Source organism: Grammomys surdaster, unplaced genomic scaffold, assembly GCF_004785775.1.
Source record: "Grammomys surdaster isolate TR1022 unplaced genomic scaffold, NIH_TR_1.0 125690, whole genome shotgun sequence".
NCBI lineage: Eukaryota > Metazoa > Chordata > Mammalia > Rodentia > Muridae > Grammomys > Grammomys surdaster.
This window is the reverse complement of record NW_021620526.1, coordinates 78844-104433: the sequence shown is the minus strand read 5'-3', so window position 1 is coordinate 104433 and position 25590 is coordinate 78844. Positions and strand designations below refer to the sequence as shown.

General features: G+C 41.0%; 1 protein-coding gene across 7 annotated transcripts; it reads left to right on the top strand.

The window, feature by feature from the left end:
- The first annotated feature begins 63 nt into the window (after positions 1-63).
- On the top strand, positions 64-25275 carry Nsdhl (NAD(P) dependent steroid dehydrogenase-like). Of its 7 annotated transcripts, none has more exons than XM_028787997.1 (10): positions 166-233; positions 2235-2289; positions 2935-3049; positions 7085-7201; positions 10315-10473; positions 16088-16234; positions 19782-19910; positions 21872-22014; positions 23423-23525; positions 24412-25275. In XM_028787997.1, exons 4-10 carry the CDS (start codon positions 7127-7129, stop codon positions 24742-24744), a joined length of 1089 nt encoding a protein of 362 aa, XP_028643830.1. In that variant the 5' UTR covers positions 166-233; positions 2235-2289; positions 2935-3049; positions 7085-7126; the 3' UTR covers positions 24745-25275. The 7 variants fall into 7 exon arrangements, with proteins under 7 accessions (XP_028643834.1, XP_028643836.1, XP_028643830.1 ...); XM_028787998.1 differs by having other exon boundaries at positions 204-233; positions 2235-2303; XM_028787999.1 differs by lacking the exon at positions 2935-3049 and having other exon boundaries at positions 185-233.
- The last annotated feature ends 315 nt before the right edge of the window (positions 25276-25590 follow it).

Below are 25590 nucleotides of genomic sequence, written 5' to 3'. Positions count from 1 at the left end.
CAAGGACAAGAGGGCGGTGCGTTGGCAGCCAAAGATTGGCCTCATTGGGCAAAATTGTGCTGTGAGCGTCAATTGGCTGCGCCATAGCCGAGCTACACCAATCAACATTATGAAGGAAGCTCTGCTGATCATGGGCCCATATCTCTCAGTAGAAAAGGGTGGCGGGTGTTCAGCTGCAGTTCGCTGGTTGCCGGTTGCTTGCAAACTGAGGTCGATCTCAGTGTCTAAACCTGGTAAGAGTTGCGGACTTGCCCTTGGAGGCTGCTGCGTGTTGGTGACAGAGCTGAGAGGAAATGCGAGGGAATGGGTCGGACATTCTAAAACCGAGTTGGGGACATAAAATATCTGAGGGGCTAGCAAAGATATGGCCTAATGGTTTGGAGAGGTGACTGTGCCTGGGGAAGCTGAGACCTCGAAAGTGGAGTGGGGGTGCCGAGCACTGTGTCAGTGATTCACAGGGCTGGGCCTTAGAAACCCAATCCACGAGAGGTTTTGTCTTTGACATTAGCTGTACAAGAGTCACTGTAGCTGTCAGGGGGATGAGCTGGGGACTTTTGGATCTTAAAGACTCATCAAAATGTGCCCTGTTTGACGTGTAGAAACTCAAGTCACATGGGAAGGAGCATTCCTGAATGACATTCCCTTGAAAGCAAAGCCACAGGAGTTTTGGAAGTATGGAGTGTAAAGAGAATTAAAGGCAAAGTGTGCAAGGGGGTGAGGTTACCTGGAACTATGCCAGGAATAATGAAGGTCCAGGGTCGAACACAAATTCTATGTTCTATGCCCCTCAAAGCATAGAAAATCAGTTTAGGGACATTAAGGGCACAGCATCAGTCTCTGAAACTGAGAAAGGCCTGAGACTTAACAGCTCTCCCTAAATGTAATATAGGTTCTTTGCCTTCTTCCTTTAAGCCGTGAACCAGATTCAAAACTTTTGTGTCCTGTTTGATTCCTTTGTTCCCTGCAGCAACAATCCTCCTTATCCAGCCTCTGAGTTCTCACAAGTGTGTCCTTAACGTATCCTCTGTTCTCTCTGTTCCTCCTCAGCCCTTCCTCAGCAGTATGAGCTGGAGTTCTCACCATAGTCTGCAAAGCCTGCCATGAAACTACTCCTCCTCCTGTCATACCCACACTGTTCTCCCCTCTGGCTTATTCCCACCCAGGACACCGGTGTTTTGTTTTGGTTTGGTTTTTGTTTTTGTTTTTTTTTTTTGGTTTGTTTGTTTGTTTGTTAGGTTTTTCCGAGACAGGGTTTCTCTGTGGAGCCTTGGCTGTCCTGGAACTCACTCTGTAGACCAGGCTAGCCTCGAACTCAGAAATCCCAAGTACTTGGATTAAAGGCGTGTGACACCACTGCCTGGCCCAAGGACACTGTTTTTGTGGCTGATACACTCCTGTATTGACCTTACCCAGTCCCAGGAACTTTTTTTAATTTTATAATATTTTGATTATTCTTTGAGAAAAATTTCACAGATAGATGTAATTTCTTGGTCATGTCTGTTTTGAGATAGGGTATCACTATGTAATTTTGGCTGACCTGGCACTCACTGTGTAAACCAGGATGCCCTCAAAGTTCACAGAGATCCATCTGCCACTACCTCTTGAGTGCTTAGATTAAAGGTATGCACCAGCAAAGCCAGTTAGTCTTCAGCCATCGTCACCATCTCTGTAAGGTTACTGTAATCACTCTCTTTACTTTGTACCCAGGCCCTTCATACTGCTTTATGTTTTTATAGTAGCATTTGTCACCTAAGCCACTATAAAGTTAACCTTTTTTCTTCTTTGTTGTGTCCACTAGAAGACAGGCACACAAGGACAAGAATGTTACTTGTGTTCACCCAGTACCTAGAAAAGGAAAGACTACATGTTAGGTGTTCAGTGAACCTTAGTCTGTCAGGTAGTCTGTAAGTATCTCTTAGTTTTCCATAATTGAAGTTAGGAAGAAAGCATTGACAACAGGTGCTGAGGAAATAGAAGGATACAGGGGAATTTACCTTAAATATGAAAGGAACATTAGAAGTTAGACTGCGGCTTGGTAAGGGGCTCCTGAGTGGCCCACAGCAAATTCAAAAGTAAGTAGATATGAAAAAGTGAGAGAGACATGGCATCTCAGGTCTTCGAAAAGACAAGAGTCCAGTTGGATGGCCCCAGGGAAATAATAACTCACCTGAGACCTCAGAAAACAAATGCCCTCCAAAACACTTTCAACTGTGCCACGTCTTTAAATTCTACAGGGAGAAGTCTTACTTTGTTTTTGACAGGACCTCTGCTTTGCAATATTTACTCAAGGTAATATTCATTGGGTAAGTAGGTGTAAGCTTCATGGAAGTCGTTGTCTTTCCATTAGATCATCAGGCGGGGTCTTGTACAGGATGCTAACTAAGCCTGAGGTGGGTGGTGATGAGACAAAACTCAGGGGCCCATATCAGGATTCTTAACTCTACTAATTGACTTGTCTGGGAAGTATATTTTGTCCTTGGAGTCTGTATTTCTTACACAGATCAGCACAATAAGATAAGTTCAAAGTAGCCACAGTCTAGCTTCACACTCTGTTCCTTTACAGAGAACTCACACTCTTACTCAGAAAATGAGGGGCACTTTCATCTTTGTTGGGTTTGAAACACATATCTTTTCCTTTTGTCTTCAGCAATCAGTGGTCACAAACAGTCCCTGCCTTCTTGTATTTTTCAGTGTATGATATGGCAGTATATCATGGCTCTTAATGAATTGAAAGTCCCTCCATTCTAAATGAAACAGACTTGAGGTTTCTGGCATGGCAGTCATCACAACCCACTAGTCCCTAGGACTTTGCTCTTTGAGGTCCAGTTTTCAGTAGTTCAAAGCAATTCTGTTTTTCTCTTCAAGAGTCTGATCAAATATATGTACCAGAAATTGCAACATTTTGACCATTTTTGCACTTTCTTCCTACTGTAGGGCAACTGACATCAACTCTGCTCCGATATTTTCATTCTGTAAAACTGAAACTCTGCATTAGCAGCCTTTCCTCATCCCACCAGCTACTACCAAAAACCATCTACTCTCAGTTTCTGTGAGTTTAAGTACTTCATGGTAATAGAATCACACAATGCTTATTCTCTTGTGCCTGGCTCATTTCACTTAGCACGATATCCTTAGAGTACATTCAGATTGTTGCATGTATCAGAATTTTGTTCCTTTTTATGTTTGCATAATACCCTGCTGTATGATTTAAATGGACCACATTTTATCAACTCATGCACCAGTGGAAATTTAGGATGCTTTTACTTTTTGGCTACAGTGAACAATGCTTCTGTGAAGATGGATATAGGAAAATCAATTCCAGGTCCCTGCATAGTTTAGGAGGTTTAGACTCTCAAATGAAACTGCTGGATCACATGATAATTCTGTTTAATTCTGTAAGGAACTGCCAAATTTCCACAGTGACTAAATTATTTTCTATTACCATTAGCCTCACATAAGTATTCCAGTTTCTCCGTGTCTTTACTAATACTTGTTTTCTGTGTTTTGACTTCTGATAGTAGCCCTCCTAATGGATATGAGATGGTCTTAATGAGATTTTGATTAGCATTTCTCTAGTGATTGATAATGTTTAGTCAATATCATGTACTTTGCTTGCTGTTTGTTAAGTGTATCTTCTCTGTTTATTTAGAGCCATTCCTGATATGCATTTAAACCTGAGTATAGAATAGCCACTGCATTTCAGACAGCAGGCAGGAGAAAGAGGATGTCAGCGGCATTTGACTCACTGTTAGACTAATTCTGATATCCCAGGACCTATACACAGCAGATAGACATATAATTTGAGATAGTATAGGTTTTGTTTGGACAAGAGGCTGGTGTGCTAAGACCTATATGATCATCATTTGAGCACTATGACCGTACTAGGGTGGGCTTGTTAGTTTTAACTTCTCATCTCCTCCTCTGGCAACTGGGAAAGGATATATGTTTCTTGCTTTGCCTAGTAGTGGGGATGAGGGGAGCTAACTGCACTCTGTGTTTCTAGACTGCACAAAATTCATCTTGCATTCACCCACTTGGTCTTTGTAACCTGACCACAGACAGCATAGTTTAAAACAATAGAACTGCAAACCTGTGGGAAGTTTTCCCTTCCTGCAACTCTCACAGATTTTTCAGTGAAAAGGCCACTTATTCTCCCCATCACTGGAGGACGAGTTTCTTTTGTTTTGTTTTGATTTGATTTGTTTTTGTAATCCTTACACAACCTCCTTCAAGCTAGCCCAGTTTGGGCCCATATTTCTTCCTACATCTTATATAAAACTTTGAGTTCTGGGATGATTATATTTTCTGCATTTTACTTAAGAACCAGATGAAATATGTTACAGTTGTGTAGCTTGATATTCTTGTGGGACTCCTAACAGTGGGAACAGGAGCTGTCTCTGACTCTGTTGCCTATCTCTGGGACCCTTTCCCCGTAACTGGGCTGCCTTGTCTACCCTCAATAGGAGATGTGCCTAGTCTTACTGTAACTTGATATGCTATGGCTGGTTGATACCATGGGAGGCCTGCCCTTTTCTGAAGAGAAATGGAGGAAGAGTGGATGGGGAAAGAGGAAGAGAGGAAGTAGGGGGAGGGGAAACTATGGTCAGATGTAAAAATAAGTAAATAAACAATTTTTTAAAAAGAACTAAGTGGAACACTTTAGGATGAATTGTACTCTACCCTGAATGAGGTGGGAAGGGATCAAAGCCAGAGCTTTGGGCATGTTAAGCAGTCTATATTGAGTGTACACAGCATGGCCTCAGGTAAGCTGAAGAGGTATAAAGTAGTTTTGGAGTTCAGAAGAGGACCATTGGGAGGTATGATAAAAACTGCTTTTAACAGGGTGTTTAATGGGTATTTGACACTATGCCCTAAGGGCTTTGTCTTTAATTCTCACTGTAATCGTATAAGGTTATTTGCTTTATAAATGAAGAAACAGGTTCAGTTCCTTTTAATGACTCTCAAGAGAGCTTCCCAGTCAGAGGTAGAACTGAGATTTTAACCCAGGCACAGGCTCTGGGTTCATTAGTTTATAGCTTAGAAGAGTAGGTAATCAGAGTATCCTCCAGGGATGGACATGATTAGTAAGCTTGCATTCATCTTCTAGGTCTGTGTCATGCCTGACCATACACATCACGACTTAAAACAGTGGGGCTCCAAACATGTAGGAAGCATTCCCTCCCTGCAGCTATGATGGGATCCTACAAGCAGGCAGGTGGAGACCATCACAGCTCCAGATATGCCACATAGACCCCTCCTAGAGAGGTTAATAATAGCGTTGGCAGGGTTGCAAGCAAAACAGGAAAATCCCCTTACCTCCATTGATGCATCTGCCTTCTCATTTGCTTATGCTCCCTTGAGGATCTGATAAAACATGCAAAGTGAACAGTAGGCATTCCTGATTTATAGCACTCCCACTTAAGAACAAAGTCATCTTCTTAGTGAAGCTTCTAGATAAGCGACGTACATGAGGAAGAACAGTGAGGACTCTGCATGTATAAATACTTTTTTAAAAAAGATTTATTTATTTATCACTGTAGCTGTTTTCAGACATACCAGAAGAGGGCATCAAATCCCATTATAGATGGTTGTCAGCCACCATGTGGTTGCTGGGAATTGAACTCTGGACCTCTGGAAGAGCAGTCAGTGCTCTTAACCTCGGAGCCATCTCTCCAGCCCATATATAAACACTTGATGCAGCCCTGAGACAAGCTGGCCCATGAGTGTCTGCTCTATGCTGGGCCCTGTCTTTCTTGCAGAAAGCAAGCCAGCTCAGACTGCTTGCAAGACTGATACAAGGTGTCCTGATCCTTGTTCTCCAGCAACTTCTGTCTTGCTATATGCAAAACCATATGAGTCCAGTCACTGCCATATAGGTTTGAAGTGAGTAAATAGATGTCAGTTGCAAGTGTTCAGGTCAATGAGCAATAGAGACAGCGATGGAGTAGACATAGAACTGCAGGTTAACTATCCATACTCATTAGATGTATAGACAAAGACTCAGAAAAAGGCAGATTCTGAAATATACTGAACTGATGTATTGGGTATTTTTCTTATTGCTGTGATGAAAATACCTGAAGAAAAGCAACCTATGGAAGGCAAGAGTTTAGTGTAGTGTAAGAGTTCAGACCATCATCTTGAGGCAGTCATGACAGCAGGAATGTGAGGTGGCAGATCACACTGCATTCGCAGTCAGGAAGCAGAGGGACATGAGTGCTGGTGCTTAGCTTGCTTTCTCATTTTTTATTTAAAAAATAAGACTTCTAAGTTTTATGTGTTTAAGTGTTTCGCCTACATTGCATATATGTATACCATGTATATATAGCATGCCTAGTGCTCACAGAGGTAAGAAGATTGTGTCAGATCCCCAGGCACTGAAGTTAAGGACAGTTGTAAGCCACCATGTGGATGCTGGAAACCAAACACAGTTCCTCTGTGAGAACAACAGGTGTCCTTGACCACTGAGTCACCTCTCGATTACTTTCTCGTTTTATTGAGTCCAGGTTCCCAGCCTATGGAATGGTGCCACCCATGTTCAGTGTAAGTCTTTGCATCTCAGTTAAACTTCTCTGGAAATGCTCTCACAGACATATCTCGAAGTCTTCTAGAAATTCTATCAGTTTAACAAGATTAATAATTATAACTGATAATTTCCATTATGAATTCAGAAAATCTCCCTATAGGTGACCCATCGAACATTGAGGGTTGTAATATCTGTTTCAAGGACATTTGGGCCTTTGATATGCCCACAAAAATCAATTCAAAATACTCATCAAATCAAGTCCCATAGAGACGTACGATATCACACATTGTTTGAAAGTGTCAGGGTATAGAAATCATTTTCCAACCACTACCCAAAGGCTTTTGATACGATTAGTAAAGGAGGTTATTTATCTTACTTCCTGTCCTGCCTCTAATCCAAGTGCACTGTAAGTTAAAGACTTGTCATACACTCTCTAGCATGGGGCACTTTGCCTGGTAGGTATAATAGCTATGGCTTAGCTATTTATGAATATTCACCCATAATGGCTAGAGATGCTTTGCTTCACATACTATTAATGTCATTCTCTAATTACATCTTTAGGAAGAAGAGTTGATTGCAAACAAAACCATACTTTGAGCCATAATGGAACAAGCTGTTCATGGTGAATCAAAGAGAGACCAGGTCACAGGAATCCATTTGACAAATGACATTTCCAAAGTAGGTACTAACATTTAAAAAGTAGAGGAAAGTCAAGATATTGATATTTACCTCTACATTTTTTAAATTTATTTATTCTTTTCTCATATATTACATCTTAACCACAGTTTCCCCTCCCTCCACTCCTTCAAGTCCTTTCTCCCCACTCCCATCTCCCCCTGATCCACTGCTCCTCTGTTTCCCTTCAGAAAAGAGCAGCCCTTCCAGGAATATCAACTGAATATGACCTAACAAGGTGCAATAAAACTGGGCACAAACCCTCATATCAAGGCTTTTTCTGTACATTTTCAAGTGTACTTAAACCATTTGTTCAGTCAGTGCTAGTTGGTTATGTTTTTGTGTATATATACACCTTGATTTAAGATATGTCAGTTACTTATTGCTGTATACCAAAACAAAAATCAGAAAGCAATAGTTTTAAAAAACAATAATTAGAGCAGAAGCATGACTCAGTGGTTAAGAGCACCAGCTGTTCTTCAGAGAACATGTGTACAGTCCCCACATGGCTACTTATCTGTAACTCCAGTCCTAGGGGATCCCCTTCTGCCTTTTGAGGATACTGACTCTGGTTTGGGTTGGGAGATTTTACACTGGTCTTCCCTGGGCTTGTTCATGTAGCTGCAACCATGCAGGCACCTCTGGCATGCATGTTCACCAGTGGACTAACGCATCAATGGTAGTGAATGTTGGCTGTCAGCTAGACACATTGGCTTGTCTTCATATGCCCTACAGTACACTAGCTTAGTCTTCTTAGTGGAATGGTAGAAGCCTTCCCAGATGGTGGCAGTAGCCCCTAAGATGTGGTATCATGAGTCTCAAAAGAGACTTGAAGGAATTGTTACCTCATCATTCTCAAGTGTTCTAAAGGTTCTTCACCATGGGTCTTCAAATTTACTGTGATGTAGTTCACTCTTGATAAACATCACATTTCCAAAATGTGTCTATCAAACATTAGTAAATTAGATATTCTCCAAGATAATCCTAGGCCTCCAAATCACTCTAGTTTTGGTGTAGAGTTCAAATAAGTTTTCATTTGGGTACCTTTGATTGAAGCCCTGTACTAGCTCTCTATCCTTTTTGTGTAAACCAAGATTTTATTGTTAACAACAACCTAAAAAAATCATACCAAACTGCTAGAATCATCAGGTTTGAACCTTCTTTAAATGATTTGGAATACATCTTGTTTTCCAGTGGGTGACTTTCCAAGAAATAAATGCCTAAATTTAAGCTACTAAGGAAGAATACTTTTTATGTTATATGTATAGTCTACATAGGACTGCTCTAAAAAGAAAATTATCCTGCTGAAGAAAATGTAAAACTAGAAAGAAAAGAAAACCCAGAAGCCCCAGCCATGCTCTTGAGATTATATTACAATTGAATTTAATCCTTTTGTGGTGCTTGGAATCAAACTTATAGCTTAACAGATGTGCCTATCACTGAGCTATACACCCCACTCCAAGCTCATTCCTCTCCTTTTCTTAGCACTGTCATCTCTAAGGTGTTCATTTTATCCATTTGATCCGTTCTTGAGTCTCACTACCTGAAAATTTATTTTTATCAGGACTTACTTTGATTTTGTCTGGTATGGCCACCAAAAGTTCGTGATTATCTCACATGGTCTCTTCTAGCCACCTAGTCTTCGACATATGATTAAAGACAGTAATAAACTTTGTTCGACATGTCTGAGCGGAGTCTAGTTTGATTCCCATCACTATAAAGCTCTACTGACCAGCCATTGTCTCAGTTGTCCCAAGCAGTATCAGTACAATATATCTGTAGGTTCAAGGCCATCTTGTCTACATAAAGAATTCCAAGACAGCCAGGGATATATAGAGAGACCCTGTTTTGATAGATACATAATGCATACATACATACAATAAAATCAGGAAGTGAAATTTCACTGAAGGGCACAATAACAAAATTCTGAGGTTATTTATTTATCTGATTGTTCTGGTTTGTGTGTGTATATGTATGTGTATGCCTTTATTTGTGTGGTTCATGCAAGTGAGTGTACAAGTGTGCACACCCATATTTTTATACAAAGAGTTTAGAGGAAGACATTGGGTGTCATTATTGCATTCCACTTTATTTCTTTAAGACAGAGTCTCTCACCTTACTAGTTTTCCATTGCTGTGATGTAATACCACATAGGCACTTCATAGAGGAAAGGGTTTCTTTGGGCTTATGATTCCAGAGGGATAAGGTTCCATCACCATCACAACATAGAAGCTTGGCAGTAGAGAGACATAATGACTAGAGCAACATCCTGAGAGTTCATATCTTGAACTGTTAACATGAAGCCAAGAGAGAGCACTAGGAACAACAGGAGACTTTGAAACTTCAAAGCCTCCAGTGACATACTTCCAGCAAGGCTATAGCTCCTAAACCTATCTAAATGGCATCACCCACTGGAACCAAAGTATTCACATGCCCAAGGTTTCAGAGAACATTTTTATTTAATCCTCTCTTCTACTCTGTAAACTACAAGATTGCTGTTTTGCCTAAGATGGCTAGTCAGCAAGTTCTCAGGATTCACCTGTCTCTGCTCCTTAAATCTGGGTTGTAAGCATGTGCAGCCATGCCTGGCTTTTCACATTAATGTTGGGGATTTGGACTCATGTCATACATTTGCACAGCAAGCACTCTTAACCAGTAAGTCATTTCACCAGCCCCTAAGTTGTTTTATTTAAAAATAATTATTAGTCTATGAGCCATTATAGAATCCCTGAAACAATAAGCACTAGAAAACATCAGCGGGAGCTCTGAGAACTGGCCAGACTTCTAATAAACCAAGAAAAACCAGAATGTCTCAAAGTGCACACAGTGTAGCTGAAGTAGAAAGAGATGGAAGGAAGGGGCTGTCAGAGAGGTAATTGATGGGCAGTAATAAGGCTGATGATGTCTACAGATTATGCACAGCCATTTCAGAATGAACACCCAGATTAAGACAGAGGTAAAAGTAAATCTGCAGAAGATACCCAGCTCTGACAAGCCCTGAATATGCCACATAGCTTAATTATGTCAGTGCATGTGTCTGTCATTGCAATGGCTTGTGACAAGTAAGCCTGACCTTCACCACCTCTTGTCCTCTTGTCATCCCTTTCTTTCTGCAGGCTAAGAAGTGCACAGTGATTGGAGGGTCTGGGTTCCTGGGGCAGCACATGGTGGAGCAGTTGCTGGCACGAGGCTATGCTGTCAACGTATTTGATATCCGCCAAGGCTTTGATAACCCCCGGGTACAGTTCTTTATAGGTGACCTGTGCAGCCAACAGGTAAGGGACTCACTCAGCCTCAATGATCTCTCACAGGACCTCAAAGGGAAACCAAGTGCTCAGAGGCCAGGATAACTATGGCTTGAAAAAATCTATTTTGAAAAATGTAAAATTTGTAGGAAGTAATTTCACATACCATGTTGTCAATAATCAGAATGAACAACAGTTGTCTGTATCACAGGGATTTTGTTCTGTCATAGGAACATGAAAGCAGCCATGGGTCTTAGTCCAGTGAGCAGACAAGACTATCTGTGAAGCAAACTTTACCAAAATATTTCATCAAACTTATTATAGGTTGCAACATGCCAACTGCTGTCCTAGAGTATGCAGATGGTAAGCCATATACTATTCATTCCTTTTGATTGAGATATAGTTTGCATTCCATAAAATTCATATTTAAAATATATTTTATTATTTTAGCTATATATGTGTGTCTATGTTGATATGTGCATGTAAGTGCAAGTGTCTGCAAAAGCCAGAGGTGTTAGATACCACCAACCTCCCCAATCACAGCCAGAGTTAGAGGTGATTGTAAACCATCTGATATGGGTACTGTGACTTAACTCAGATCCTCTGGAAGAGCAGTGCATGTTCATAACTGCTGAGCCACCTCTCCAGCCCTGAACTTCACATTTTTTTTAAATATACCCTGAAATAATTTTCGGCAGCTCTTCGAAACTGTGCAGTCATTCCCTGCTATCTACTTCCAGAGGAGATCCTGTACCTGTTCCCACTCTCCCCTCATCCCCAGCCCTCAGGACCACTCTTCCACTTTCAGTTGTTCTGAAATTTTCCTTTAACACAATGCTTTCAAGTTCCATTCATGTTTATATAGGTATTTATATTTGGAATCATTGTACGTATTGCCAAGTCACTCAGCAAAGCTCTTGGGTCTGTTTATGGTGACCATCCACAGCCACCTTTTCCTTCCCAAGTGACTTGCTTTCTTCCACAATGGTTTCAGCTCCTTGCTGAAGGTGTTCCCATCAACATTTCTGGTAAAATTGTACTACAGTGGGACCAACTCTGGGCATTTTACTGTCACTGTCTGTACTGTATCCTTACCAGCTTTGACTCCATAGCCCCTTTGTTATCCTGTATAGCTTTTCATCCCTTGACCCAGTCTCTTCTTGTCACTTGTCAGCTAAGGTTCTCCAGAAAAATAATCCACAGTGGGAAAGAGAGGGGCAGTGCACAGAGCAGGAAGGAGAGAAAGACCAAGATCAAATTCAAAGAATGAGTTTATATGATTGTGGGGGCAAGTGTGAAGTTGGCAGGGCAGACAGGAAACTTGAACAGAATTGACAGGGTTCCCTGATGAGGACCCCCTGCCTCTTATAGAAACCTGCTTTGTTCTTAAGCTCCTCTTCACCAAGAGTTTCAAGGACAGTATTCTTTTGTCTGAACCTGCTGATTGTTGATTGTTCTCATAGCCAGTTCTGGATGTGGTCACTAAGGAATAGATATGATTTGGACCAGGTGATTCACCAGAATCTCCTTTGGGTTATATAGCCCCACCACTGCTAAAGCCATCTGTCTTTTCCTTCTGCTTCTCTGGGTAGTGAGTAAATTCTGACTGCTCCTTGCTTTATCATGGACATAGCCCTCAGACTCCCCTGGCACCATCCAGCCTCACGGTCACAAGCCTGCTCGTGCCTCCATCTGACTCAAAAGGAAGACTTTTCCAACACAGCATGTTCTCTAGTTTCACTCAGCCTCTTGGGTATAAGCAATGACCATTAACCAGGGTGGGAGTTTGCCAGACAAATATGATAAAAGGGTAGAGGACTAAAGCAAAGCTCTAAGAGTAGATCCTGAATTCTGAGCTAAACAAAGAAAGGTGGACATGATGCAATTAAAGACCATGGCAGGGGAAATCTTCAAAATGATCCTTTTGCCTCAGCCTCCCAGTGCTGGAACTACAGGCACCTACGTAAGTAAGCTGAAGAACCCCCTCTCATTCCACTCTCTTTAGCTCCTGGTTCTACTTTTTAAACAGCTAGATGGAAAATGATGCTTACCAACTATCAGGTAGGAGAAACAAAGTAATGCCAGATCTATGGTATTTTTTGAGATTTTATTTATTTCTATTTTATGTGTATGGGTGTTCTGCCTGCATATGTGTCTCTGTGACACATGTATACTACACCTACAGAGGCTAGAAGAAGGTATCTGATCTTCTGGAGTTTGAGTTACAGAGAGATGTGAATAAGTATGTGGATACTGGGAACTGATTCCAGGACCTCTGGAAGAGCAACCAGGGCTCTTAAAAACTGAGCCATCTCTCCAGCCCCACATCCCACTGTTTTAAGAGTTGTGGTGGTTTTTGTAGTGTTTGTACTTCAGATTGTTGTTCTTTGTGAGCCATCTGGCTTTTCCACTCATGGCTTTAGGATTTTTTTTTTAAATATCCAGGCCTCAGTTTTGATCTTTTATTATATTCTCCCTGTATCTTAACACACATGTCATGTGTTTCTTCTGTTTCTTTATGTTATATAGATTCTCTCCTTTATGTAACTTTTCATGGACATGTCATCTTTACCCTTTCACATTTTTTTCTGTGTGCATGAAGGTATGGCCAAATAGACATTCTTGTGAAGGCCAGAGGTTGACATCAGGTGTTTTTAGACACTTTCCACCTCATTTCTGAGACAGGGTCATTGTACCTGAAGTTCATTGACTCAGCTAAGCTAGCTGGCCAGGAAACTCCAGGGATCCACATATCTCTGATCCACCAGCACTGAGATTACAGGCGTACCTTTGTACACTGCTGGGTTTTTGTTTGTTTTTTGTTTTTAACATGAGTCCTGGGGATTCCAACTCACCACATTCTCAGCATGTCTGTTCCCTATCTGCCCCCCTCCAATTATTTTCAAGCCAATCCTCAACATATCAGTCTATCTATAAACATTTCAGGATTTGTCTCTAAAACATAAAAATAAGTTTTAATAAAAATATTATACAATATTGTCTCAGAGGCACCATAAATAGTTCCTTAATGTATAATTGCTTTCCCAAATAAAGAGTTAAACACAGTCAAGACTGTGTATTTGATAAATATGTCAGTCTCTTAGTTTCCAAGAAGCTTTAGTATGTATGTTGACTTAGTGTTTAGCTTGTTCATTATCAGGTAGCATATCCCAAGATCTGGAGTTTGTTAATTGCATCTCCAGGTAATCAGCATGTTCCTGTGCTATCTTTGTTTCCCATAAACTAGTACATTCATTTTCCAGTAAGGCACCAACCAGCCACATATGACCACCAAGCATTTCAATTAAGACAAGTCTGCAGTGAGAGGCACTTTAAAATACATTGAAATTCAGAGACTAAGTACAAAATCATTAAGTAGCTCAATAATTTCTATTAATTATGTCTAGGTGCTACGAAATCTAGACTTTGATAGGTTTACACATACACACACTTTTTTGAGACAGGGTTTTCCTTTGTAGTGTAGGCTAGCTTGGAACTCACAGGATACTGGCCCCAAACTCACAGTAATCCTTTTGCTTCCAACTCCCAAATAGATATGAAGCAAAGACTTGATATGGTTCAAGTCCCCCCAATCCTGGTGCATCATGACTACAAACCCCTGTGTGTGTGTGTGTGTGTGTGTGTGTGTGTGTGTGTGTGTGTGTCTGTGTCTGTGTGTCTGTGTGTCTGTGTTTATGTGTATGTGTGTATCTGTGTGTGTGTGTGTGTGTGTGTGTGTACATGCATGTGCGCAAGCATACACAAGAAAGAGAGAGAGATTTTACAGATATTAAATATATTAGAGAGGAGAGTAGTTGTCTTCATCCATGTTTTCTAGTTCACTGCTGCTTCTCTAGGGCAGATTAAAGAAACAACTACTCATCATCTTTCAAAAGATGAGTCATATGTGTTTCTCCCCACCCAGCATCGGAGGGATCCATCCCCATACCCAGGAGGAAGAACTGCTACACAGAGCAGCAAAAAGAATCTGGCCAGACAGGCCTTGCTGGGTTTTCTTATTAACTGTGCTTGTGTCATGAGACTGGAAGCTTGTGCACCCAGGATGGGCATGGAAGCTCCACACCATTTCCTCAATACCTTACCCTGTGTATCTCTGCACCCTTTGTAATTCCTTTATAGTGAGTCAGTAAATATGTTTACCTGAATTCTGTTAGCCTCTTGCACAAGTTAAACAAGGCCATAAAGGGAATCTGGGAGTGCACTATAGCACTAACTATGGGTGCATAGATTCTTTTTTATCTAACACATTACTAAAGGAATCTATGCATCCATAGTTACTAAAAAGAAAATTTGGGTGGACAGAGGTTTACTTGGCAGAGGAATGTCAACTCAATAATGTTTAGGGAGCTGACAAATGAGAATGCCACCATTTGCTGAGAAATGTTCCAGGACAGAAACATCAGTGGGTGTTGTAAGTATCACCCCATAGATTTGGTAAGAATCTGGCTATCACCTTCATTGAATGATCCAACTTAACCATATGGTTAGCAGTAACCATACACCAGTAAGAATACACCAGTACTGATGTAGAATGCTTGCCAAAACCATTAAGCCTGACTACAATCATGAATGAATGGAAAACTACAAATTAAGAAGCCCATAAAATAACCTCTCTGATCCTGTGAAATAATTATTGTCACAGAAAGCAGAAAGCAAAAGTCAGGGAACTGCTCCAGATTAAAGTAAATACAAAGAACAGAAGGATCACATATGCATGGTCCATGTTTGGATCCTAAACCCCCAAATAAATATTGTCAGAATGATTAGGGAAGTTTAAATATGGAGTAACTGTTACTTAAGAGTTCCTAGGGGCTGAGGAAATAGCTCAGTGAGTTCAAATCCCCAGAACCCACAAATAATAAAAAGCTATGTATAGCCATGCAGGCCTGCAAATCAAGCATTAGGGAGGTAGAGATGGGTGACTTTCAGGAACTTGTTGACCAGCTAATCTACCTCATACAACAAGATGTCTTTTAAAATATAGGCAGTAGAGACAGGTGATGCTCTGTGAGTTTGAGGGCAGACTGGTCTACATAGCAAGTTCCAGACCATCTGAAGATACATAGGGAGACCCTGTCTCAAAAAAAATGGAATTCTTTTTTCTTCAAGAGTAAATCAGTTTATTCCTCTCTATTTTCTACTTTCATTAATAACTCTTATTCTCACTGATAACCAAACTGCCTCTTCTTTGGCCAGTAGGAGTCTCTGCATATTGGTTCTTCAGTCTTTTTAGTCTCTAGTAGGCTTGGAGAGCCTTTCTGATTCCTGGTTCATTTAGTATGTTTACTGCCCCATATCTGCAGCCACCTGTTTGTCTTAGAAGGTTCCTTCTAGAAGTAAGTGAAACCTGCTCACTTTATAAATCTCCTTCCTCTCACTGGGTTGTATGGCTTCTCCATTTTATTCAGGACAAGGTAATAAGAAGAGGACAATTAAAAGAAAACTTGGTTTTATTCCACATGCTTTTGTGTAGTTTGAGACTTTCACAAAGAGTATGGTTTTTGTATTGCTTATATAATTATAAAAAGCCAAAAGACCCACAGGCCACAAATGACAGAATGTGAGAAGGCTGTTGACCTGCCCTAAACCGGAATGATTCTTTTGTCTTTGTGTGCTTTTCTAGGACCTGTACCCAGCTCTCAAAGGTGTAAGCACAGTTTTCCACTGTGCATCACCTCCGCCATACAGTAACAACAAGGAGCTCTTTTATAGAGTGAATTTCATTGGCACCAAGACTGTCATTGAAACCTGCAAAGAGGCTGGAGTTCAGGTAAAAGGAATGCTGCAGTGCCGAGTATCAGGAGCATGTGCTTGCTTTTTCAGAGGGAGGGGAGGGGGAGTAGTTCTTGTTACTGTCTTCCTTGGCCTATCCATGGTTGCCTTTTACATGTTGAGAAGATACTAAAATTAAGCCCTGAGCACCAGTTGATATCACAGAAGACCGGTTGAAGTTACAGTCTTCTAATACAAATAGGCCATCTGAATGCTCAGGTAGATTAAGGCCTATTTGTCTTTGCTTAATAAAGTATAAAATTTAGACATTGCTTATTTTCTCTGTTGAAATAGCATGTACTTAATGTTTTCAATGTCTTACCCTGTAACCCTTTCATATATGCATTCAGTGATAATAACTATATTCACTTCTTGTCTAACCATATTACCATTGTCCATCTCTAGTCACGTAGTAAGCAGCAGGGCTCCATTCTTCTGCCCCTCTCTAGCTTGTGGCAGCCACCATTCTCTGTCCATCTCTCTGACTACTTTAGGGAGCTCACATGAATCATTCAAACCATGTTTTTATCCTTTTACTTGTCACAATACAGTGTCTGTAAGGTCTGTCCACATTGGAGCATGTCAGAATTTTCTTTTCATTTTTCAAGGCCTCAGTCCTTGTTTTTGACTCTTTTGGGTCAGTACTCAGATGTGGGATTCCTGAATCATTAAGATAATTTTGTATGGAACTCTTTTAAAAGAATCATCACATTGTTTAACAACCTTGCTTCTATTTTAAAAGAAAAAAAAGGAAAGCACTGTTGCTTATATCTGATAGAACCTATCATAACTTAGGGCTAAGGGCATACAGATTTTAGCCTTGTATCAGCTTACAACACTGTTAGAAATCTGCTTCCTAGAATGACCCTAATGGAACCCCAGCCTCTAAGTGCAGCATCTCACTTGCTCACAGTGAGCACTACATGCCACCAATACTTAAACTGAGAAAAAGGGTACTTCTCCTAATAATTTTCCTGGGTACTTTTAGCTAGTTCCCAGTAACCAACCAGCCGAGCAGGAATAGGTGAGAGGGGAGCTCTTCTAGATTCCCATTGGTTAAAATTCCCATCTGCCAATCATATTAATGCAGAAACGGGAAGTAGAGAGAGATGGGTGCCAGTATTAAGTTAGCTCCTCCTTTCTTCCTGTTTAGGACCCCAGCCCATGATCCCCTGCAGGGTGGCTTTCCTCCATAATTGAAACTTCTGTGGAAGTGCCATACAGACCCACCCAGAGATATATCTCCTAGGTGATTTCAAACCAACTGCCATATATACAACTGTGATTTGCACTTGACAAGACACTGCAGTTGTCACCTACTTTTCCTCTTCTTACGTAGCCAGGAGCTATTCATTCCATGCACCTCTGGTATAAGGTATTGGCTTGCACGTCAGAGAACTTTATAACAGTGGTGTCACACTGAACGTGTCTTTCTGAAACTTTTTTCCACCAATACTAAACTTTTGAGCTTTATACATCTTGATATATATATAGCCCTTGTTCATCCTCTGAGGGGATAGATAGCTTAGTGTATAGGAGCAAAGAAATTTATATAAGGAACATTTTTCGCCAACACCCAAAACAAAATCTTTAATGCATTTCATCTCAAAGTTTTAAAATGTTACTTCCCATACTTCCCATACTTAAGGCTAATTAACCAGGAATCTATGATTATATATGACAGGGTTGAGATTGATTTTTTTTTCCAGTTAACCAGTTCAGCATGCTGATGGCTTAATCCAACCTTTGTGCGTGCAAACATACGCCTCCTGCAGCATACTTTAGGCAATCTGTCCTGCTGAAGTCTGTTCCTAGGTTTTCTGTTTATTGTACTGACCTTTGTTCTCATGGCTGTAGCATTCATATCAGTATTTTGTAGGGCACACTCCTTAACCAACTTCTTCAAAAATCCCTTAGCTGCTCTGAGACTTTTGTTCAAATTTTTCCATCTACTATAGAATCAGCAGATTTCTTTCTACCATTTAGTCTTCCTTTCTTCTTTTTTTCTTTTTTTTCCTTTATGGTTTTTTGGAACAGTGTTTCTCTGTGTAGTCCTGGCTGTTCTGGAATTCACTACGTAGACCAAGATGACTTCAAATTCAGAGATCTGCCTGCCTCTACCTCTCAAGTGCTGGGATTAAAGGCCTGAGCCACCACCACCCAGCAAGTCTTTGAAATATCTCCCAATCTGCAATGTCACTTAATGATATTGTACTGTACTTCACAAAGGTTTTATACATCTTTTGTTGAATTTATTTCTGTGTTCTCCATCATGTGTTAATTACCTACTTATACTATATTTTCCATTTCTATTGATGTTTAGGAATATGAGTAATTTTCATACATACACAAATATATACATATGATAGTTTTAGTTTTGGGGTTGTGTTTGTTTGGCATGCATGTGTGTGTGTACACACGCGCACATGTTCACATGCAGGGGCTTTCAAAGGCCAAAGGCATCAAATCCTATTGGAACTGAAGTTACAAGATGTTGTGAGCCTTACAACATAGGTGTAGGGAACTCAACTCAGTTTCTCTTCAAGAGCGCTAGGCACTCTAATGCACTGGAAAGCCATCTCTCCAGCCCCTAATTTTCCTATATTTATTGTGAATTTAGCTAGTTTGCTGAACTGTTATATTTTCTATAGGCTTGTCCATGTTTTCTGTATAAGCATTTTATTTTTTCATTTTTATCATCTACTAATGCAGCCCTTCTCAACCTCTGGGTCGTGACCCCTTTGAGGTGACATATAAAGTATCCTCTATGTCAGATATTTATATTAAAATTTATAATAGTAGCAAAATTACAGTTATGAAGTAGCAATGAAATAATCTTCTGGTTGGGGGTCACCACAACACGAGGAACTGTATTAAAAGGCCATAGCATTAGGAAGCAACCACTGCACTGATGAGATTAATTTGGTTTCTTGTCTTTTAAAACATTATAAATTAGTGTTTGTCTTCTCCTGCCACTATGGCTAGGACTAGTACAGTAAAAGAAGTAAAGAATATAGCTAGCTGCTTTTCTTTCTTCCTTCCATCCTTTTTTCATAGTACTGCTGTGGACTGAACCTAGGACCTTACACATGCTAGATGTTTGGCTCTACTAGCAAAGCATGTAAAACATGAGTAAATTTATGTTGTGTATGCACATGTATGTGTTCACATGGCAAGATAACACAGAGCATCCAGTAGAATTTTGCAAGCAGAAATTTCCCTACAGGTTGGTATTCCATCCTTCCCTCCATGGAGACGCTCTCCTATAGATATCTACCACAAATAGTGTTAGTTCTGATGTCTCCCTCAGATGTGATAGGATAGAAAAAAAATAAGATCTACTCTTTTAGATTAGAATACCATAATAATGTGTCTAGACTTCCTATGACTACAAAGGTAGTGATCTTTGGGTTATCTTAGAAGACATAAAAAGAAAAGATACTCCAGCAAGTGACTTGGAAATGCCTTGGAGAGAGGGCTTGCTCATGCACTTTGAATAGCAATGATTCCTGACTTGTGTTTTCCTTTAAACTTTTTTCTGCTAGAAACTCATTTTAACCAGCAGTGCCAGTGTTGTCTTTGAGGGCGTTGACATAAAAAATGGAACTGAAGACCTCCCTTATGCCATGAAGCCCATTGACTACTACACAGAGACCAAGATCTTACAGGAGAGAGTATGTACTTTAAAGCTGGTTAAATGAGCAGATATCTCAAGTGTCTCCATTCATAAGAAAAAATATCTATGAACATGGGAAATGTTAGTATTTTGAGGTCCAAGTACCCAACATGAGATGTAAATTCATGTGTGAAGTTAAATTTCAAGAGGACAGGATACCTTAATGTGATCAGATACTGTTCTCAGTATTTTCTGGGAACAACTTCTTTTACACCCCAAAATGATCTCATATGGTGCATACTCTTTGTTATTGTCTCCAAATTACAGGAAAATATCCAGAGTCTTCATCAGGGATCCTATAATTCTCATGTGATTGGGTTGAGCACTGAGGTTGCAAGGACACTGGGGATCCTGGACTGTAGACTGAGTGGCTGTGGACTTCTATCTCTTAGGCCTTTGGAGCACACCACACACTGTGGTTCACTGTCCAAGTTGGTACTCATAAACTGAAGCTCTATACTAAACTGACATGGGTCTTACTGTTCTACCTATTCTCACGTTCAGCTCAGAACAGGACACAGTCACATGGAAATCACAGCAGAACCTGTTCTCAGCCTAAATAAGAGAGACTTCCTAAACCAGATGTGGCCTTTGGCATACTAACATCCTGTGTCCAGGCTGTGTCTTCCTGCTCCATGGAACTAGGCTTAAGGAAGACCAAAGCCTACAATGAGCCTCCTGATAAGTAGGTACCTCAGAGGCCCTGTACAGCTGAGATACTAGGCTTCTAACCCACAGTTAAGTAAGTTCATGACCTCCAGATGGAAGCCTGGCCTGAATGTATCACTGACATAGACTTTTACATACTCAGCTGGAAGTCAGAAAAACTAGAGATGACTATAGTAACTTAATCTTGTTTTCCAGACCAGCACTTTAAACCCTCTTAATAATAATAATAGATCATCTTTGGGATTAGTCCAGAAACTCTTCAAATTCCATCCTCTTTAGCACTACAGATAGCCATGACAAAGGCCACTTGAAGGCTTACTCATTCCCTTAAGTACCTGTATCCATATTTTGCCACCTTGTTTTTACTAAAAATATAACTAATCATTTGGGAAATTACTTATGAGGCAAAATCTATTTCTTCATATAGTCGTGCATCATTAGGATGGAGACATGTTCAGAGAAATACATCACTGGGTGACTTTTCACTGTGGTAACAGAGTATACCTGAAAAACTCTGACAGCTATGGGACCTCTAGCAATATGAGACCACCAATATATGTCTTTGTGTGTTTATATATGTCTACATGATAATGGAGGTATATGGATGAATGGATGTTTGTATTGAGGCAGGTATTATATTCTGGAATATTGTCCACCTACCTCCTTTGAGGCAAGGAACTGGTTGTCCAGTAAGGCTCGGGTATCTTCTTGTGTCTGTCTCCATAGCCATGGAATTTTAAGCATGCACCTCCACACATCTTGACATGGGTTCTGGCAATCAAACTCATGTCCTTGTCCTTGCAAAGTAAAAGTTTTGCTGACTGAGCCAGCTCCCCAACTCTGTGTCTGTTGTTGACTAAACTATTTGTTACATGGTGCATGAGTATGCTTGAAGCTTTACACATGCCACTGAATTCAGGAGCTCTTTTGGTGGTAGCAGCCTTGCTGGAGGCTCAATTAACTAGAACTCTCAGATCCTTTCTAGCAATTGAAGAAGCCAGGATACACCTTCTGGCTACATGTGTAAATAGCCATTGCACCCAACCTGAGCTTTCTGATTTTGTCCTAGCAGGTGTTAGCCAGTTTTCTCCTGCACTGTTGGTTTTTTATGAACAGATGGGATAGAGTTATAGTGTGTTGTCCCAAGGCAAACAACTCTCCAGTGACCTGCACACACACCAAATATGTCATCAGTCTGTCTCCTAATGGGAAGTACTCCACACATAGTAAGATACTATCTTAGCTCAGGAAAGTCTTACAATGGCTTCTTCCTCCCCTGCTCTCTTTCAGGCAGTACTGGATGCCAACGACCCTAAGAAGAATTTTTTAACTGCAGCCATTCGTCCTCATGGCATTTTTGGCCCAAGGGACCCCCAGTTGGTCCCCATCCTAATTGATGCAGCTAGAAAGGGCAAAATGAAGTTCATGATTGGGTAAGGCAGATCCCATTGCAGCTCCCATTGCTCTCTGTCCCTTTCTGACTGTGTGATGACACATGCAGAAAATAATTTGAGAGTGCCAAGAAGTATTGTATAACTGTCTGAGTCTATTCAGGCTTCTTTAACAAAATAGTAATGTCTGGCTAACATCACAAACAAGAATAACTCACAGGTCACAGTTATAGAGACTGAGAAGTCCAAGATCAGCTGTCAGCAAAATTGGTGTCTGAGAAGAGGACTTAACAGTGTCTGCTAAGGACAATCTAGTCCTCATAACTGCTGTGTATCTTTATGTGGCTCCTATTCCTGAGGGCAGCACTCTCATATTCTAATTACCCTGTAAAGTTTTCCACCTCAGAACACCAGTACATTGGGGATTAGATTCTAACAAGAATATTGAGGGAACACAAACATTCAGACCATACATGTGAGCTTCTCTGTTGTCCTCCATGTTGATTTCCTAAAAGTGCTATATCAAATTCCCAGTTCTTAAAACAACAAAAATTGATTCTCAGTTATGGAAACCAGAAGTCTAACATCCAGCTGTTGTCAGGACTAGCTCCTGGCTGCTGTGAGGAGCCCACAGGCTGCTGGGCTTGTCTTCACTGCTCCTTGCATGCCACTGTATCACTCTTAATATCTTCCTGCCTTTGATAAAGTCATCAGCATTGAGCTAAGTCTTGTATTCTAGTCTTAGGCAGATAACTGGTTTCATCTGGGGTCATCAAAGACCCCATTTCAGCATAGAGTCACTCCACAATTTCCAGAGTGGTGTAAGCTTTTCTTTTATCTTTTCTTTTCTTTCCTCTTGATTTTGTTTTGTTTGAGACAGGGTTTCTCTATGTAGCCCTGGCTGTCCTTGAACTTGTTCTGTACACCAGGCTAGCCGAAAACTTAGCAAGCCTCTTGCCTCTGCTGCCTGAATGCTGGGATTAAAGGCATGTTCCTCTGTGCCCAGTGTCTCTTCTTTTGCATTTCTTTTTTCCTCTTTATCCCTGTGTCTTGTCTTCTTGTACTTACTAAATCTCACTGATCCCCTGATTTAAAACTTTGAGTGATTACAAAGGCAGTACTAGAAAACTGACAGTCCATTGGCCAGGTATATCCTGGGCAAGTGTTCAAAATATATACCCCAAATATAAGCCTAAGAAGACACATTGGTGTTGGTCCTGCTGGGACATACAGTACACCATGCTCTTATATTCAATATTTCACTGCCCTCAAGGGCCCCAGTAGTTCTGTATGGCCACATTTCCTTACCTGTTGCAATCACTTAACTGTTCCAGAGGCAGATACTGTTACAGTAGAAGTGGGTTAGTCTACTGAATATCTCAGTGCTGGGACTTTATGGGACCGGCATCCAGACACTAAGCACACTGAAATATTTCCTGTGTACCCACAGAAATGGGAAGAACCTGGTGGACTTCACCTTTGTGGAGAATGTGGTTCATGGACATATCTTAGCCGCCGAGCACCTCTCCCGAGATGCAGCTCTAGGTGGGAAGGTAAGACACTTGCTTCTCTCAGCACTTTAGGATCCACTGGGAAGTTCTATACTATAGCAGCATCACATTACTTTGGAGGCCAACAGCCAGGATGGACCCAAGCTTCAAGGCTTTTTTTTCTCTAGAGCTCCCATGTTCACTCCAGGCCTGGCCACATGTACATTGGGCAGATGCCTACTCCTCGCTTTTTTCCTTAATAGTCCAGATCTTCATCCACACACATATGTACATATACAGATACAGACACACACACACGTGCAGCTCATATTGCTCAGGCCTGATACTCCTTTAGCAAGTAATGCATATGAACTCCCTGACATTTGGTGTCCAGAAGTCAGCAGAGTTGAGAAAATCTACTCTGTTCCTCCATCCTTGCCTCCTATATCTTGATGATAGCTCTGTAATCCCTCCTGAGTACTTTACTCAGTACTCTTTTATCCTCCTGAACATTTTCCATTTCCCTACTTATAACTTAGGGAGTAGTTGGAAATGGGATGGTTACAGCTTTTGGTTTAAAAGATCTAATATAGATCTGACATGCAAAGATAAAACCAAATGTAACTTACTAAATTCAAGCTAAACTTCACTTAAAGTCCTGGCCTTTTTGTACAATTTGTATTACTTCCCCTCTTTGCACTTAAATACTGCCTATTCTGAGAGTCTAAGACAGATACACTGCTGCAGGTAGGCATGCGACACCTGATAACACAACCTTATCATTTAGTGCCCCTGCAAAAGAGATGGGACAGGCAGGACAGTGTGCCCTTCCTTTCCCACAGAAAGACTTGGAAGTGGAGCCAGCAGCTAGTTGAGCTTGGGGACCCATGTGTGGTCCATTCACTCCAGCAGCTGTGCAGGGCTTTCTAACTTCATGTTCTTTTACCAGGCATTTCACATCACCAACGATGAGCCAATCCCTTTCTGGACGTTCCTGTCTCGCATTCTGACAGGCCTCAATTATGAGGCCCCCAAATACCACATCCCCTACTGGGTGGCCTACTACCTTGCTTTCCTGCTATCTCTACTGGTAATAGTGGTCAGCCCTCTCATCCAAATCCAGCCAACTTTTACACCAATTCGGGTGGCACTGGCTGGAACGTTCCATTATTACAGTTGTGAGAAAGCCAAAAGACTCATTGGGTACCAGCCACTGGTCACCATGGATGATGCTGTGGAAAGAACTGTGCAGAGTTTCCACCACCTGCGGAAGGACAAGTGAAGCTCCCCAATGCCCTCACCAGTAACTTTCTCCTCTCTGTTCTTCAGAACAGATATCCTTAAGTGAGTTTCTTCTGAGCCGCGTACACCTTGCTGGTTAGATGGTAGCAAACCTCACTCCCTCAATGACATTGGAGGTGACAACAGGAGACATTTCTCCCAGGATAGCATTGGACTTCTCAGGCAGACTCATGGTCTACTGCTTTGGTCTTTCTCTCTCCTCCCCCTACTTCTGTCTCCTGGGTTCATTATCAGAAAGACAACACTAAAGTGAAGGCTTTGTTCAAGGTCTTAAAAATTGAAGCAAAACCAGAAATTGTAAACACACAGTAGGACTTTAGACATAAATTTTATATGATCACAGTACAATAGTTAGAAATATTGATGAATGTAATCCCCAATACCAATCCCTAAGGATAAATCCCCTGCTGGTTCCTTGCTCCCTCACATAACTGTCAAAGTCTCTTTCAAAGATGGTTGTACTGTCTGCCTCCATTGTTTTTCAATAAAGCATTTCCATTTATCCACAGAATCTGGTGTGGTCTTTATTGCTCAGTGGTAATGCAATGCAATGGTATAGTGTGTGCTGTGTTAGCTGGTCAGCTCCTAATTAATAGGAGATGTTGGGCTGCTTGGCAATAAGCGAAAGAGAGTGTGTTCTCCTTTATTGCCATGATGTTTGAGTAGAAAATTATCCATGAGATGGTGCAGAATAGGCTAAAGACATCTTTGCAGCTCACTTCACCTTCCAAAGAGTACAGGCCACTAACAATCCAGCCATTTCTGTTCTCTGAATTCATTGAAATGTATTCTTGAAAAATTCTAAGTTCTTCATCACTGCTTAAGG

Coding starts and splice junctions, on each gene's coding strand:
- Nsdhl (XM_028788001.1), top strand. CDS start 7,127: ATGGAACAAGCTGTTCATGGTGAATCAAAGAGAGACCAGGTCACAGGA. Junction 10,474..16,087: donor GTGACCTGTGCAGCCAACAG/GTAAGGGACTCA, acceptor GTGCTTTTCTAG/GACCTGTACCCAGCTCTCAA. Junction 19,911..21,871: donor CCAAGATCTTACAGGAGAGA/GTATGTACTTTA, acceptor GCTCTCTTTCAG/GCAGTACTGGATGCCAACGA.